This window comes from Heptranchias perlo, chromosome 28 (genome assembly GCF_035084215.1).
Source record: "Heptranchias perlo isolate sHepPer1 chromosome 28, sHepPer1.hap1, whole genome shotgun sequence".
Classification (NCBI taxonomy): Eukaryota; Metazoa; Chordata; class Chondrichthyes; order Hexanchiformes; family Hexanchidae; genus Heptranchias; species Heptranchias perlo.
In genome coordinates, this window is record NC_090352.1 from 8,380,509 (window position 1) to 8,396,672 (window position 16,164).

Genomic DNA, 16,164 nt, shown 5'->3' on the forward strand with positions numbered 1-16,164 from the left:
GCAGAACCTGCAAACCTTACACTATCCTATTTATGGGATGCAACGGTCACCCCTTAATTATATTGTAACTCATTGGAGATTCTGAAAGGTGGTAAATACTACACTGTCAAACTATTGTGTTCAGACTAAAACTAATAGATTTAATTGAAAGAAATTGCAAAGCATGCATGGAGTAACATTTCTGGTTACATTTTAGCAGTCATGTATGATACTACTATTGGTAAGTGTATGCAGGTGGCTGGTGTCTCTGCTCTCCTGCAAAGGCCTTTTTCCTCTTTGTTCTAGTGCTCCTAGTTTGTCTCTAGTAATATGTAGAATGCATTTGAAAGAAATTACATTTATATTGTACCTTATTGTGTCTTCATGATATCCCAAAGCAATTCAGGTTCAATGGATTACTTTTGAAGTATAATGACAGTTGTTATGCAGTCAATTTACATATACTAAGATTCCACAAACAGAAAGTAAGATGAATAACTAGGTCAAACCTGTGCTTCGAGTAGGACCATGTAATATACCTGAACCACTGGAGCAACAGGTCCTCAGTTCAATGTGCTATCCGAAAGGTGGCACTTCTGACAATGCAGTATTCCCTCAAATGCACGGAAGTGCCCAAATTATGTGCTCAAGTCACGGAGAAGTACTTGAATCCACAATCTTTTGACTCGGAGAGTGTTTTCAAGTGAGCTAAGCTGATACAAGTAAGATCAAACTCAAATAGAAAGTCAGAACAAGATGCTGATGGTACAGATACTTAGAAAACAATAAGAGACTCTGACCTCAATGGGTCAAAATACCATCTTTATCGGACTGTGCAAGAATATATCCTAATCGGCAAGGGTTATGGAGAAAATAGTATTTTGTAAATTTCTTGATGCAATGTTTATGTTTATGTGAGCCCAAATGAGCCCAGCCGTCAGCTAGAACTGAAACTGAACTAAGGAGAGACCTTTCATAGTGCAGGTGTTAATATTGCAACATCAACTATCATCCTCTCAAGCATAGCCCCTAATGAGTCAGCCATTAAAGAAAATTACTTTGTCTATTTTTCCCAGTCTTCAGACTTGCATGCATTAAACAAAGACTACCTAGCCACTAAGTAAACTTTTACCTCATTAGTTTGAGGCAGTGGCACTAACGAGGAAGGTTGGCAGCCTCTCATTTTAAAAACTGGGGATGAATCAGGACAGTTTTTTGTATTTGCCACTTCCCTGACACAGAGACATACAACTAGCTAAAGCCAACTTTTAGTTCACCGTTACCCTGTCCATTGAAAGTCATATAAGATGATACAACACATATATGACAACGTCCTTGAAAAATGTGATTGTTGGCCAAGCACGACTTGAACTTTACAAATCCTTGTCGACTGTCCTAATTAGCCCATATCTTTCTAAGTGTTAACGTTATCCCTTATTGTGGTGTTTAGCAGTTTTCTGACTGCCACCATTGAACGAACTGATTTATTGTTACCTGGCTTGTCCTTTCCCCATTTTGAACAGTGGTATAACATTTGCTATCCTTCAGTTACTGTTTCCCCAAAAAATTGGAAAATTATGGTCAGTACCTCCCTCAGTATTCTGGAGTGTAGAGTATTTGGGTTTAGTGACTTGCTAACTTTAAGTTCAATTAACCATTTTAAAATAGCTTCCTTTTTAATTAAGTATCTATTATTGTTGCTTCCTCTCTCTCCTCGTTTGCTTCTCCTGCAGTCCTTCCTTCACCTTACTCTAAATGGAGGTGAATAGTTGCCAGCACTTTGTTCTCCACTCCACTCCAGAGACTTCAGTACATAACCTAGGCTGATACTTCGGTGCAGTTCTGAGGGCCTCAGTCCTGCACCGTAGGAGGTGCCACCTTCGGACAAGACCAAGGCCCTGTCTGCCTGCTCAGGTGGATGTAAAAGATCTCATGCCACTATTTGAAGAAGAGCAGGGGAATTCTCCAGGTGTCCTGGCCAACATTCGTCTCTCAACACCATCAAAATAGATCATCTGGCCATTTATCTCATGGACATTTGCACGGCCTTGCTGAGTGTAAATTGATGCTGCATTTCCCTAAATTATGGCAGTGACTACACTTCAAAAGTACTTCATTGGCTTTAAAGGGCTTTGGGACATCCTGAGGTTGTGAAAGGTACCATATAAATGCCAATTCTTTCCCTTTGTTTCTGGTGAAGCATTTTTGTCTAATTTTAGCTTGATGATGATTCCTTTTAATTCATTCGCAATACATAAGGAGTTTAAAAAGCCAGCTGCATTCTCCTTGTGTTCCAGCATAACTCAGTGCAGTGCTGCAAGGACTAATGGTCAATTTCTTCTCTGCATATAGCTCGAGGGAGGATTCAAACCACAAAATTGAAACAGAAATGTGTTGTGATTTGTTTAGTCATGTTCATGACTGCCAGCTTCTTTTGAAATTAGGTAATAGGTCGCAACATTCCAGATCAAAGTGCATTGAAAACTCTTGTAAGACTGCACCTATGGCAAAATCCATTGTAAATGTGCTAACATCCACCAGCAGTATCAGTTATACCTGTGGTTGGTCCTGTAACAGACCTGCATAATTATAAATGACCTGTCACGGTAATGTTAGATCAAAAATGAGATGTTGCTGCTGTTCTGTTGTGCGATCCCGAGCCACTGGATGACTGTGCACCAGAATGATATTTCACTTTGAAGTTGCTGGTTAGGAACAGTAATGTAAATTTTAAGCATAGCAAGGAAATCTTGCTATGCTTAAAATTTACTATGTATATTTTTTAAATAACAGCATTCAGCCTTTGACGGTCTCCAACTGACTTTCTTTTGTTCACGTGTAAAAATGTTCAACTCTTATGAATCATTCCATGACCCTATTTTCTTGAGTGTATCCCCTCCAGTTCACAGCGAATGGAGCAGAATTGGTTGAACATAAGAAATAGGAGTAGGCCATATAGCCCCTCGAGCCTGCTCCGCCATTCCTTCAGATCATGGCTGATCTTCAACCTCAACTCCACTTTCCTGCCCGATCCCCATATCCCTTAATTTCTCGAGTCCAAAAATCTATCTACCTCAACCTTGAATATACTCAATGACTCAGCACCCACAGCCCCACAGCCCTCTGGGGTAGAGAATTCCAAAGATTCACAACCCTCTGAGTGAAGAAATTCCTCCACATCTGAGTCTTAAATGGCTGACCTTTTATCCTGCGACTATGTCCTCTAGTTCTCTACTCTCCAGCCAGGGGAAAAACCTCTCTGCATCGATCCTGTTAAGCCCCCTCAGAATCTTGTATGTTTCAATGAGATCACCTCTCATTCTTCTAAACTCCAGAGAGAATGAGTCCATTCTACTTAACCTCTCCTCATACGACAACCCTCTCATCCCAGGAATTAATCTAATGAACCTTCATTGCACTGCCTCTAAGGCAAGTATATCCTTCCTTAGGTAAGAAGACCAAAACCGTACGCAGTACTCCAGGTCAAGTCTCATCAAAGCCCTGTACAATTGTAGTAAGCAGTTGTCTCTTGAGCCCCATCCATTGTCATTCTACCACTGAGCATGCGCCATCTCGCTAACTAAAATGTGGGCAGTCAAGCATCTGGCTTCACGTACCCAGTTTCAAAAATGGAAAGGAATCTGGACACCAGTGGCTAACAACCCCCTGCAATTAAACAAAATTTCTACCCCAAAAATTATGTATCCAGCTGAGGTGTTCTCTGTGGGAGCTGGTTTTGTGCCACAGTCTGAGGGAATTTGAACGAGCCCCTGCCTCCTGGGTGGAAATCAAGGCCCCAGCAGAGGGAAGGTTGCTTGTTTTCCCATACCTATTTATCGTGGCCTCTCGAACATTATTGACTGGAATACTGCGCTTGGTCAATGTTATGGGAGCCATGATGTGGAGATGCCGGTGATGGACTGGGGTTAACATTTGTAAACAATTTTACAACACCAAGTTATAGTCCAACGATTTTATTTTTAATCCCACAAGCTTTCAGGGGCTTTCCCCTTCCTCAGGCAGTGTGGAAAAGTGGTCTTTTCCACACTGCCTGAGGAAGGGGAAAGCCCCCGAAAGCTTGTGGGATTAAAAATAAAATCGTTGGACTATAACTTGGTGTTGTAAAATTGTTTACAAATGTTATGGGAGATTGACTAGTAGTTATTCAAATTATAAACCCCAATAACTGGGGAATTAATAGCTTGATCTGTTCAGCACACTTCAGAATCGCTCTGGAATCGCATAGAGATTAGGTCAAAGAAAGAAGTTGCATTTATATAGTGCCTTTCACAACCTCCAGACATCCCAAAGTGCTGTACAGCCGATTAAGTACTTTTGAAGTGTAGTTGCTGTAGGAATTGCAGCAGCCAATTTGTGCATGGCAGGCTCCACAAACAGCAATGTGATAATGACCAGATAATCTGTTGGTGATGTTGGTTTAAGCATAGTTATTGGCCAGGGAACCAGGGAGAACGCCCCTGCTCTTTGAATAGTGCCGTGGGATCTTTTACATCCACCTGCAAGGGCAGACTGGGCCTCTGTTTAATATCTCATCTGAAAGACAGCACCTTTGACAGTGCAGCATTTCCTCAGTACTGCACTGAAGTGTCAGCCAAGATTATGTGCTTAAGCACGGATTTGTTAAAGGCAAATCGTGTTTAACTAACTAACTAGAGTTTTTTGATGAGGTAACAGAGAGGGTAGATGAGGGCAATGCAGATCAAGCTATTAATTCTCCAGTGGTGTATATGGACTTTAAATAGGCTTGTCATCAAGATTGAAGCACATGGAATAAAAGGGGCAGTAGCAGCATGGATACATAATTGGCTAAGGGACAGGAAACTGAGAGTAATGGTGACTGGTTGTTTTTCGGACTGGAGGGAGGTGTACAGTGGTGTTCCCCAGGGGTCGGTACTAGGACCACTGCATTTCTTGATGTATATTAATGACTTGGACTTGGGTGCACAGGGCACAATTTCAAAATTTGCAGATGACACAAAACTTGGAAGTGTAGTGAACAGATAGTGATAGACTTCAAGATATAGACAGGCTGGTAGCATGGGCGGACACGTGTCAGATGAAATTTAACGCAGAAAAAAGCAAGGTGATACATTTTGGTAGGAAGAATGAGAGGCAATATAAATTGAAGGGCACAGTTCTAAAAGGGGTACACTAACAGAGATCTGGGGGCATATGCACACAAATCGTTGAAGGTGGCAGGGCAGGTTGAGAAAGTGGTTAAAAAACTTTATAAATAGAGGCACAAGAGTACAAAAGCAAGTAAGTCATGATGGACCATTTATAAAACACTGGTTCGGCCACACTGGAGTATTGTGTCCAGTTCTGGGCACTGCACTTTAGGAAAGATGTGGAGGCCTTAGAGAGGGTGCAGAAGAGATTTACTAGAATGAGTCCAGGGATGAGGGACTTCAGTTACGTGGATAGACTGGAGAAGCTGGAGTTGTTCTCCTCGGAACACAGACGGTTGTGAGGAGATTTGATAGAGGTAATCAAAATCATGAAGGGTCTAGACAGAGTAGATAGAGAGAAACTGTTCCCATTGGCGGAAGGGTCAAGGACCAGAGGACATAGATTTAAGGCGATTGGCAAAAGAACCAAAGGTGACATGAGGAAAAACTTTTTTACGCAGCGAGTGGTTAGGATCTGGAATGTACTGCCCAAGGGGGTGGTGGAGGCAGATTCAGTCATTGCCTTCAAAAGGGAACTGGATAAGTACTTGAAAGGAAAACATTTGCAGGACTATGGGGATAGGGCGGGGGAGTGGGACTAACTGGATTGCTCTTACATTGAGCCGGCACGGACTCGATGGGCCGAATGGCCTCATTCCGTGCTGTAACCTTTCTATGATTCTAAGTCTCGAGTGGAAATTAACCCACAACCTTCTGACTCTGAGGGGAGAATGCTATCACTGAGTCAAGGCTGTCAACTTAGGGTCAGGCCAGTTACCTTCTGCAGTTGGTAAGAATATAAGAAGGAAAGAATAATGGTATATACAAAAGTTTAATTTAAATAGTTGGAGATTAATAACCATCCTATTTTTGCAAAATTAGTATAGTCTAAATTATATTACTGTTATTTATTCACTTGTTTATCTGTTTAAAAATTCAGTGGTTTAAAGCCTAAAAGAAGGTCTGGTGTTCCTTGTACTCTGTTGCATCTCAAAGATATGAAATACATTCTGTGGAAGTGAATGATAGACCCAGTAGCAAAAAAGCTTGTTACTTGGGCATGCTAGATATTGGGGCCTGTGAAGATGTTCTCGCAGGTGCAGTGACCCAAGGCTCACTTTTGAGACTGGTCTAAATGGAAGCTGAAATACCTAGAATAAGAAGGGTGGAAAAGACTCTAGAATGTAACTATATACTATGCTGAAAAACCCTTTTATTGGACCTTTTTTAAGTTGACTGCCTTTTTTTGAGACGCTTAGTCCTTGTACTCTTCTAGTTGCTTCTCTCCTCTGCTTTTGGTATATCTCTTGATTTCCTTTTGCATTACTAGTCTTATTTTAATCGTATGTCTCCTTCTTAGACTTCATTTTTAACATATCTTCATTCATCTGTGGCAATCTGGCCTTTGCTACAATCACTTCACTCTTGGTCAGAATGTTTTCAGTTTGACCCTACCCATCACAACTGTTTTATCTGCCAACTTTTCCATCAGTTAATTTTGGCTGGGTTCCCTTTCATCTCTGTAAAATTTGCTCATTTGCTGTTCAGCACCTTTTTGCTTTTGATTCTGCTTTCCTTCTGACTGTAAATGTAATTGTTGTGATCAATTGCCACTAAATATTCTCCCACCTTCTGGTTGCTAACTTGTCCAGGTTCATTATCCAGAACCGGGTCTAGGACTACACCTTTCCTTATTAGATTTGTAACATACTTAGAATGTAGCCAGGACTCTCTTCCATGAACCCTTCCCCATTTTAAACCTCACAGTTAATATTTTTTTTTATTCGTTCACGGGATGTGGGCGTCGCTGGCGAGGCCAGCATTTATTGCCCATCCCTAATTGCCCTCGAGAAGGTGGTGGTGATTTGCCTTCTTGAACCGCTGCAGTCCGTGTGGTGACGGTTCTCCCACAGTGCTGTTAGGAAGGGAGTTCCAGGATTTTGACCCAGCGACGATGAAGGAACGGCGATATATTTCCAAGTCGGGATGGTGTGTGACTTGGAGGGGAACGTGCAGGTGGTGTTGTTCCCATGTGCCTGCTGCTCTTGTCCTTCTAGGTGGTAGAGGTCGCGGGTTTGGGAGGTGCTGTCGAAAAAGCCTTGGCGAGTTGCTGCAGTGCATCCTGTGGATGGTACACACTGCAGCCACAGTGCGCCGGTGGTGAAGGGAGTGAATGTTTAGGGTGATGGATGGGGTGCCAATCAAGCGGGCTGCTTTATCTTGGATGGTGTCAAGCTTCTTGAGTGTTGTTGGAGCTGCACTCTTCCAGGCAAGTGGAGAGTATTCCATCACACTCCTGACTTGTGCCTTGTAGATGGTGGAAAGGCTTTGGGGAGTCAGAGGTGAGTCACTCGCCGCAGAACACCCAGCCTCTGACCTGCTCTCGTAGCCACAATATTTATATGGCTGGTCCAGTTCAGTTTCTGGTCAATGGTGACCCCCAGGATGTTGATGGTGGGGGATTCGGCGATGGTAATGCCGTTGAATGTCAAGGGGAGGTGGTTAGACTTTCTCTTGTTGGAGATGGTCATTGCCTGGCACTTATCCGGCGCGAATGTTACTTGCCACTTATGAGCCCAAGCCTGGATGTTGTCCAGGTCTTGCTGCATGCGGGCTCGGACTGCTTCATTATCTGAGGGGTTGCGAATGGAACTGAACACTGTGCAGTCATCAGCGAACATCCCCATTTCTGACCTTATGATGGAGGGAAGGTCATTGATGAAGCAGCTGAAGATGGTTGGGCCTAGGACACTGCCCTGAGGAACTCCTGCAGCAATGCCCTGGGGCTGAGATGATTGGCCTCCAACAACCACTACCATCTTCCTTTGTGCTAGGTATGACTCCAGCCACTGGAGAGTTTTCCCCCCCGATTCCCATTGACTTCAATTTTACTAGGGCTCCTTGGTGCCACACTCGGTCAAATGCTGCCTTGATATCAAGGGCAGTCACTCTCACCTCACCTCTGGAATTCAGCTCTTTTGTCCATGTTTGGACCAAGGCTGTAATGAGGTCTGGAGCCGAGTGGTCCTGGCGGAACCCAAACTGAGCATCGGTGAGCAGGTTATTGGTGAGTAAGTGCCGCTTGATAGCACTGTCGACGACACCTTCCATCACTTTGCTGATGATTGAGAGTAGACTGATGGGGCGGTAATTGGCCGGATTGGATTTGTCCTGCTTTTTGTGGACAGGACATACCTGGACAATTTTCCACATTGTCTGGTAGATGCCAGTGTTGTAGCTGTACTGGAGCAGCTTGGCTAGAGGCGCAGCTAGTTCTGGAGCACAAGTCTTCAGCACTACAGCTGGGATGTTGTCGGGGCCCATAGCCTTTGCTGTATCCAGTGCACTCAGCCGTTTCTTGATATCACGTGGAGTGAATCGAATTGGCCGAAGACTGGCTTCCGTGATGGTGGGGATATCGAGAGGAGGCTGAGATGGATCATCCACTCGGCACTTCTGGCTGAAGATGGTTGCAAACGCTTCAGCCTTGTCTTTTGCACTCACATGCTGGACTCCGCCATCATTGAGAATGGGGATGTTTGCAGAGCCTCCTCCTCCCGTTAGTTGTTTAATTGTCCACCACCATTCACGACTGGATGTGGCAGGACTGCAGAGCTTTGATCTGATCCGTTGGTTGTGGAATCGCTTAGCTCTGTCTATAGCATGTTGCTTCCGCTGTTTAGCATGCATGTAGTCCTGAGTTGTAGCTTCATCAGGTTGGTACGTAATTTTTAGGTACGCCTGGTGCTGCTCCATGGCATGCTCTTCTACACTCCTCATTGAACCAGGGTTGATCCCCTGGCTTGTTGGTAATGGTAGAGTGAGGAATATGCCGGGCCATGAGGTTACAGATTGTGGTGGAATACAATTCTGCTGCTGCTGATGGCCCACAGCGCCTCATGGATGCCCAGTTTTGAGCTGCAGATCTGTTCTGAATCTATCCCATTTAGCACGGTGGTAGTGCCACACAACACGTTGGATGGTGTCCTCAGTGCGAAGACGGGATTTCATCTCCACGAGGACTGTGCGGTGGTCACTCCTACCAATACTGTCATGGACAGATGCATTTGCGACAGGTAGATTGGTGAGGACGAGGTCAAGTAAGTTTTTCCCTCGTGTTGGTTCGCTCACCACCTGCCGCAGGCCCAGTCTAGCAGCTATGTCCTTCAGGACTCGGCCAGCTCGGTCAGTAGTGGTGCTACCGAGCCACTCTTGGTGATGGACATTGAAGTCCCCCACCCAGAGTACATTTTGTGCCCTTGCTACCCTCAGTGCTTCCTCCAAGTGGTGTTCAACATGGAGGAGGACTGATTCATCAGCTGAGGGAGGACGGTAGGTGGTAATCAGCAGGAGGTTTCCTTGCCCATGTTTGACCTGATGCCATGAGATTTCATGGGGTCCAGAGTCAATGTTGAGGACTCCCAGGGCCACTCCCTCCTGACTGTATATCACTGTACCGCCACCTCTGGTGGGTCTGTCCTGCCGGTGGGACAGGACATACCCAGGGATGGTGATGGAAGAATATTCTCCCAAACGACCACTGAATAGTTAAAGTATTCTGTTATTACTTGTGCAAATCTCTTTAAACTGTCTACAGCCTCTCCCTCAATTTCTTTCTCATCATTTTGTGGTCTATAATGGATACCCTGTATTGTTTCAAAGTCCTTATTGCTTCTCAGTCCAGTCTGGAGAGATTCAGTCTGAACACCACCTTCCATGATATCCTTTCTTTCTCACACTGCAACCATATCCTTGGTTGATAATGTCATCTCTCTTTGCTTTCTCTATCTCTTCTGACAATTTTTTAGCCAGAAATGTTTAGTTCTCAGCCCTGCATCAGCTGTACAACCAGCTCATGTCCCATTGCCCCATAAACTTGAAACCCTCCCTCCTACACCAATGTTCCAATGACTCAGTTGCCTTATCTTCCTCTGCCAGTCTGGCTTAGCACGTGGCACAGTAGTATTTCCGAACTACGTCCACTACTTGCTCATCCAGCGCTCTCATAAGCCTGTCCAAATGCTCCTTACTGCCAGGAAGGTAAAACACACCCTATTCTCATTATCTAAGTCTCTGGCACTATGTACCTGTCTACCCCTTTTGATTGTTGAGTCTACCAGATATAGCCATGTTACATGGTGCCTTGATTCGTATCATCTCTATCAGCTGCTACCTTTCCTTAATAAACCTCTTCCATAGACTGATCCTGATCCACCAGCCCATATTCTAGACCAGAGAACGAGCAGGTTAGTTTCAGTCCTGGCTCACCACCACCTTCTCTAGGGCAATTAGGGATGGGTAATAAATGCTGGCCTCGCCAGCGACGCCCACATCCCATGAATGAACTAAAAAAAAATTCCCATCTTGCCTCCTGACTCCACTCTTTTTTTTGGTTGCTTCTGCCGGTTCTTTCCTTCCTCACCTTCCTGTACAGGTACAGCCATGCTACGGAACGTCTGGTGTAAAACTTTCTCTTTGGCCTGTCTGCTCCATAATTCATTTAGTTACTTCTCAGGCTCCGTGATCTGCTGCTCCATTGTAGCAACTATTAGTGTGCATGTGTTCATTCTGCACTCTGCTCCATATGGGGGCATATTGCACGTCACGGGTCTTGGCATTGTATGCATCCTTAACAGTGGTCCAGAATTTGCTGGAGCGGGGCATCTCATGGCGTGCCCCATTAGTTACACTTTTTCCCTCTCCCTTCAGCTCAAATTTTTTTTGCCTTAGAAGTGCGAGCTGATGACATGGCGAGGGCAACAGGGCACCTGGGACCTTGGCGATAGAAGGGACCAACAGTCTATCTCCTTAACCAATGAGATTTGAGGATTGAGCAATAAACAGAGGAACAACTGAGAAGGAGGGTGAATTAGAGTCAAATCAGGTATAGAAAGAGAAATAGAGAGGGAAGGAAATATTGGATTAAGGGAGAGAGGAAAAAAGAGACAAAGGAAAAGTAAGAGAAAAAACTATGAATTTTAAAAATCTCTAACAATTTACTACCTGTCGGAATGAGACTCCACTGTTTCAGTTGTTCCCTTTTGTGAGTTGGGGAGGTTGATTGGCATTGCAGGGACATAAATCTCCTCATTGAAAAGGTATTTACACTGTTAATTACCAGACCTAACTTTTTGTGGTGTTTAATTGGCAATTAATGTGCAAATGCAGTAACTTCATGAAAGCCATGGGGAGCTTGAGGGCGAGATGTCGTTTTAACGAGGCTAACAGCGGAGCAGCGCAAATCATCTAGCAACTTGTGACGATTTGCAATTCACAGGGTATCTCTTCCTCACCGCAAGTTGCTGGACGATTTACACATTAATAACTGAGTGCCATTAAACTTGCCATTATTTTGGCAGCAAATTCTGGGCCAATATCCTTTGTCTTTCAAATTACTTAATGTTTGCTATTTATCACGCCTTCCTTTTTACAAAAGCAAGAAACTTTTGCTGTTGAGGGAAAAATAATTCCACTATAGATTACTTCATAAAGCGGGAAAAAAAACACTTCTTTCTACCTCATCTTCCACTCACTATGACCTAAATCAGTTCAATCAATATGAAAATGAATGAATACGAGTACTATGGACAAATGTGCATTCACTTCTCAAATCTATTATTATTTATTATTATGCAGCACCAAATATCCAGGGAAGAACATCATTTACTATGCTTCTCAACTTTGAAAATATGGGAATCTGGACTCATAGTTCCACTCTCCTAGTTCAGTAACTTTACTGGTCTAAGCATAAAATTGCCCTCTTGAATGCAGACAGTGCTGCATTGAGTATGTGTAGTATCTGAGATCTAGGGAAATAATGGCATGGTGTGGTTCAAGTGATTGATTGTTTTTAATGGTATACTACTGTTAATTTCTTATGCAATGTTCATATACTTGTGTTGTTGCACAAGTAGTTATTATTTTATGACCATTTGCAGATATTTAACACATGACTAACAATTGGAAATATCATCTTGAATGGAGTGTTTCTAATAGAGTGGATGTGATTTATTTTGTTGTTTTAAATAAGTAGAGATATCAAGCTAGTGAAATTCACTGGTATATCTTGGCCTACCGATAGGGTTGCCAACCTCCAGGTTTGTCTTGGTGTCTCCAGTAATTGACGATTAACCTCCAGGACACTTCTGGAAACAACCTAGGAGAAAAATCATTGGGGCATTAAACAAAATTGTGTTTTTTCATTTTCTTTGAACACTTTAATTTATTACTTTACAAAAATATTGGAGATGGGGGGAGAATAGGCTGTTTCACTGATGATCGAGATTGATCCAATTGGGTAACAGAATCTGTTCCCTTTTCCAATTGGCGTGGGAAAGCAGTGTGCCTGGAGGATCAACCAATGGCGGGACTGTGGGGTGGGTGGTTTGTGGCAGAAGCTCATGTGATGAAACCTCCCGGAATACACCCTACCCAAGAAATGAGCTTATGTGCAGTATACATCTGGGTTTGCTGGTCATTTGGCATACAGTGTTCAGCATGAACTCATTAATGTGGTTTTTTAATTTCATTTTAAATATATCTTATTTTGTCTCTTTAAATATATTTTCTATGCCTTCCTTTTTCCTCCCCCCACTCCCCCAATACACTGTTCCCTGGGACAAGAGACTAGACAGATGGCTTGGCTGTCAATGTTACATTTAAGCTAATGGGCATGTGAGTGCCCATTATTTTTTGCACTTCCTATTTTTGTTTCTCTCTTTGCTCCGTCTCCAGCATAGAAGCATGTGGTTTCGACTTGGCACCAATCCACAACTGCACACTTCACATCAGTTATTTGCCTTGTGGAAAATCTTGATTGCAAATTTGCATACTAGCCCCAGACGGTTACAATACACTGTGACACCAATTTGGTCAGCCACTCAATTAATTGAAGTCTTTCTCTGAAAGATGTTGATCCTCTTGTGTTCAGAGGATGGGTCAGTGGGTCACCCAACTTGTCTTACCTGACAAAGTAATGATGTGGAGATGCCGGTGATGGACTGGGGTGGACAAATGTACGGAGTCGTACAACACCAGGTTATAGTCCAACAGCTTTATTTGAAATCACAAGCTTTCGGAGCTTTGCTCCTTCGTCAGATGAGCATTGAACAACTCTAATGTGTTTACTCCCAACCCTCAAAACCTGTTTCATTTGTAAAACTGTTCCATCAGCATTTATTATGTTCTACACGAGTAACCAGTTGGGTAAGATTTGGGAGCTTTGCATAACAAGTCATCAAGTCGTGTATGGGCCAAGCAAAGCTGTAATACATAAAAGGGTGGTTAGGCTTTGTAAAACCTTTTTGTTTTGTTGATAGATTATTTGGTAAAATAGGTCACAAGTTCCCAATTTATCTCATCTGCAGAATCATGAGTAATTGAAGCATGCAGATTAGCACTGTTATAATACCTGGGACATGAGACTTTGCATACTATATGTGATGCAAAGAGATCAGGTAGAGCTAAATGTTCAGAACTGGCTTCCCCTTACTTGTGTTTTTGTTATAAAAAAAATACTCAGTTAGTGTGAATTAATGTCTAAGTTTTCTGCCCATTGGGTGGAAAAATCCAGCCTTGTAATTGATATGAAGTCTAAAGTCTTCCTGTAGTATATTGCACATTTCTGTAAATATTTATTTACATTTTTTTACTTTATTACAGTCCAGGGCCTCGGCAAGACTAAAACCTCGGCCAACCCCTTCATCGGGACCCAAGCTCCTTGCCCATAAATCAACAAGTGGTGCACGCAGACGCAGGACACGATGTCGCAAATGCGAAGCCTGCTTACGAACGGAGTGTGGCGAATGCCACTTCTGCAAAGACATGAAAAAGTTTGGAGGCCCTGGCAGAATGAAGCAGTCCTGTATCAAGAGGCAATGTATTGCTGTAAGTAAAAGCGCATAAATAGGTTTTAACTATTCTGTCTATTCTCTGCATGGAAACAAGTTTCAGTGGTGATGAGATTATCCTGTTGATTAATTTCAAGATTGCCCATTGCTTTTTCTGCTTCCCAAGTTTGTTTTAGGGGAAACACAATGTTGGTAGTAGGAACAACTTTCTTTTGAGCATTTAAAAGAAAACATTGCATTAAATGTTCAGATGATGAATAGAATTGGTCATTTCCTTGGGTAATACAGTCATGTCATTTATGTTAAGCTATAGTTTATTAATTATTATGGAAAGATGAAATAGAGTGTTTAGGATATGGAAACACAAAAATTAATCACTTTCAATCCTTTAAATGAAAAACAATAGTACATCCTCTAATCAAAGATATGTGAATGTGTGCCTTACCTTCTCTTTTTACACCCCCCTCCCTATGTCTCATAACTAAGAAAGTTATGGGAACTTTCATAACTTTCTCAGCTGTTTTTTATATCGTGTTTAGTGGGTGATAGGGCTTCTTGCTCCTGTGGCACTAGCCTGCCGCAGTTGGTCGCAAGCCCAAAGTAACTTGCCAGAATCGCTATGGCTGTCTGCTGGGAATGCCCAGTTAAAAACCTAGTGCCCCACTAAATGCAATATAAAAGCAGCTTTAAAGCTATGTGGTTAAATACATGTGAATCCCACTGAACTGCTTTAATTTAGCTGGTTCTGCTGTGGAATGGATTCTAATTGCCCTGCATTTAACATGTGGATTTAAAGTAATGCTCAATTTGTGGATGTTGCACTCTTCCTGTGCCAGTTATCTGCTTTATGCTATCCCTACCTCAGCTTATTTTCTTGTGAGCCCCAGCTTTCTTTCTCTCTTTCTGTTTGTTTGTGTGAAAGCTGCTCAGTACCTCACATGCTCCATCTCCGAGGGGCAAGTGGCCAGGCCCTGTAACAAAAGGTGGGCTTAACGTGGGAGGAATGGGCTTCGCCTACACCCAGGAAGTGCCGCTTCAGAAGGGAGGAAAATGTGTTTTTGTGCAATTTCTTGTAATCCAATATGAGATCCTGACAGTGATAGTCACCTGACTGACGGTCACTTCCTTAAGGGATATAACTGGGAGAAGCAACTGCTGTAGTCAGAAGATGCAGAGGAACAAATCCAAAATCTCAAAGATGCACTGTTGCAGTTCTGAAGTGTTCTAGAATAGATGAGGGAGTTGGTGCTTTTTAGAACATGAGTGAAAATGCGACAGAGAAAGGCACTGAGGGCGGCAAAGAAAAAAGAAAAGAACTTGCATTTATATAGGGCCTTTCACGACCTCCAGATGTCCCAAAGTGCTTTACAGCCAATTAAATACTTGTGAAATGTAGTCACTGTTGTTAATATAGGAGAAAAAGAGAGAAGCTGAGGAAATAAACCTGAAGGAGTGGTAGAGGTAGATCAGATACTATGAACGTTTTTGAGTCACTGCAAGAAATAAAGCTGGTTGATTAATGTATATCCCCACATTGTTGCAGGTGCTATCCAAAGTAATAACATTAATGAAAGACCCCATTCTTAACGAGTTTACAATTAACATTTTAAAAGTGCTAACTTGTATCATTTAAACCTTATACTGTATATAAAAGTTCAAGGTATGGATTGGGAAAAGGTTAAACTTTTCAGATTTACTTTCCTTAACTAGAGACCTTAATGAAAACTTGCTGTAGTACATTCCACAAAGGTTAGTTATCATTTAAATTTAATTATCAAGTACTGTAATGACAGTGATCCAACATTATTCCTGACAGGATCTTTCCAAGGCCATTAGGCAGCTAAAACCAGTTAAACTATGAGCTCATTTGACTTGTGCAAGCAGATGTATCTCATCTGAATAATGACAGTGATAAGCCTTTACAATGCAATATAGTGCCTCTTGGAAGTAATGTAGAATCTAAGGAATACATTTATGTGTCTCATTTAATAGTGGATTTACCCACTTAATTTCACTCCTTTAAAGGATCTTTGATTTGGTAACATATTTGCAAGATCAGCAAGCTGTACATTTTGAATCTTTGTCAGTAACTATTTATATATAAAAAACACAAAAAAGGCATTTAGTTCATTTAAACAGCAAGTCGG

General features: G+C 42.6%; 1 protein-coding gene across 2 annotated transcripts in view; it reads left to right on the plus strand.

The window, feature by feature from the left end:
• LOC137344824 (lysine-specific demethylase 2B-like) overlaps nt 1–16,164 on the plus strand; it is a 148,682-nt gene that overhangs the window by 30,731 nt on the left and 101,787 nt on the right. For both annotated transcript variants that reach the window (XM_068008001.1, XM_068008002.1), the window contains exon 2: nt 13,830–14,054. In XM_068008001.1, coding sequence (XP_067864102.1) covers nt 13,830–14,054 — 225 coding nt within the window. The remainder of the gene's footprint in view (nt 1–13,829; nt 14,055–16,164) is intronic.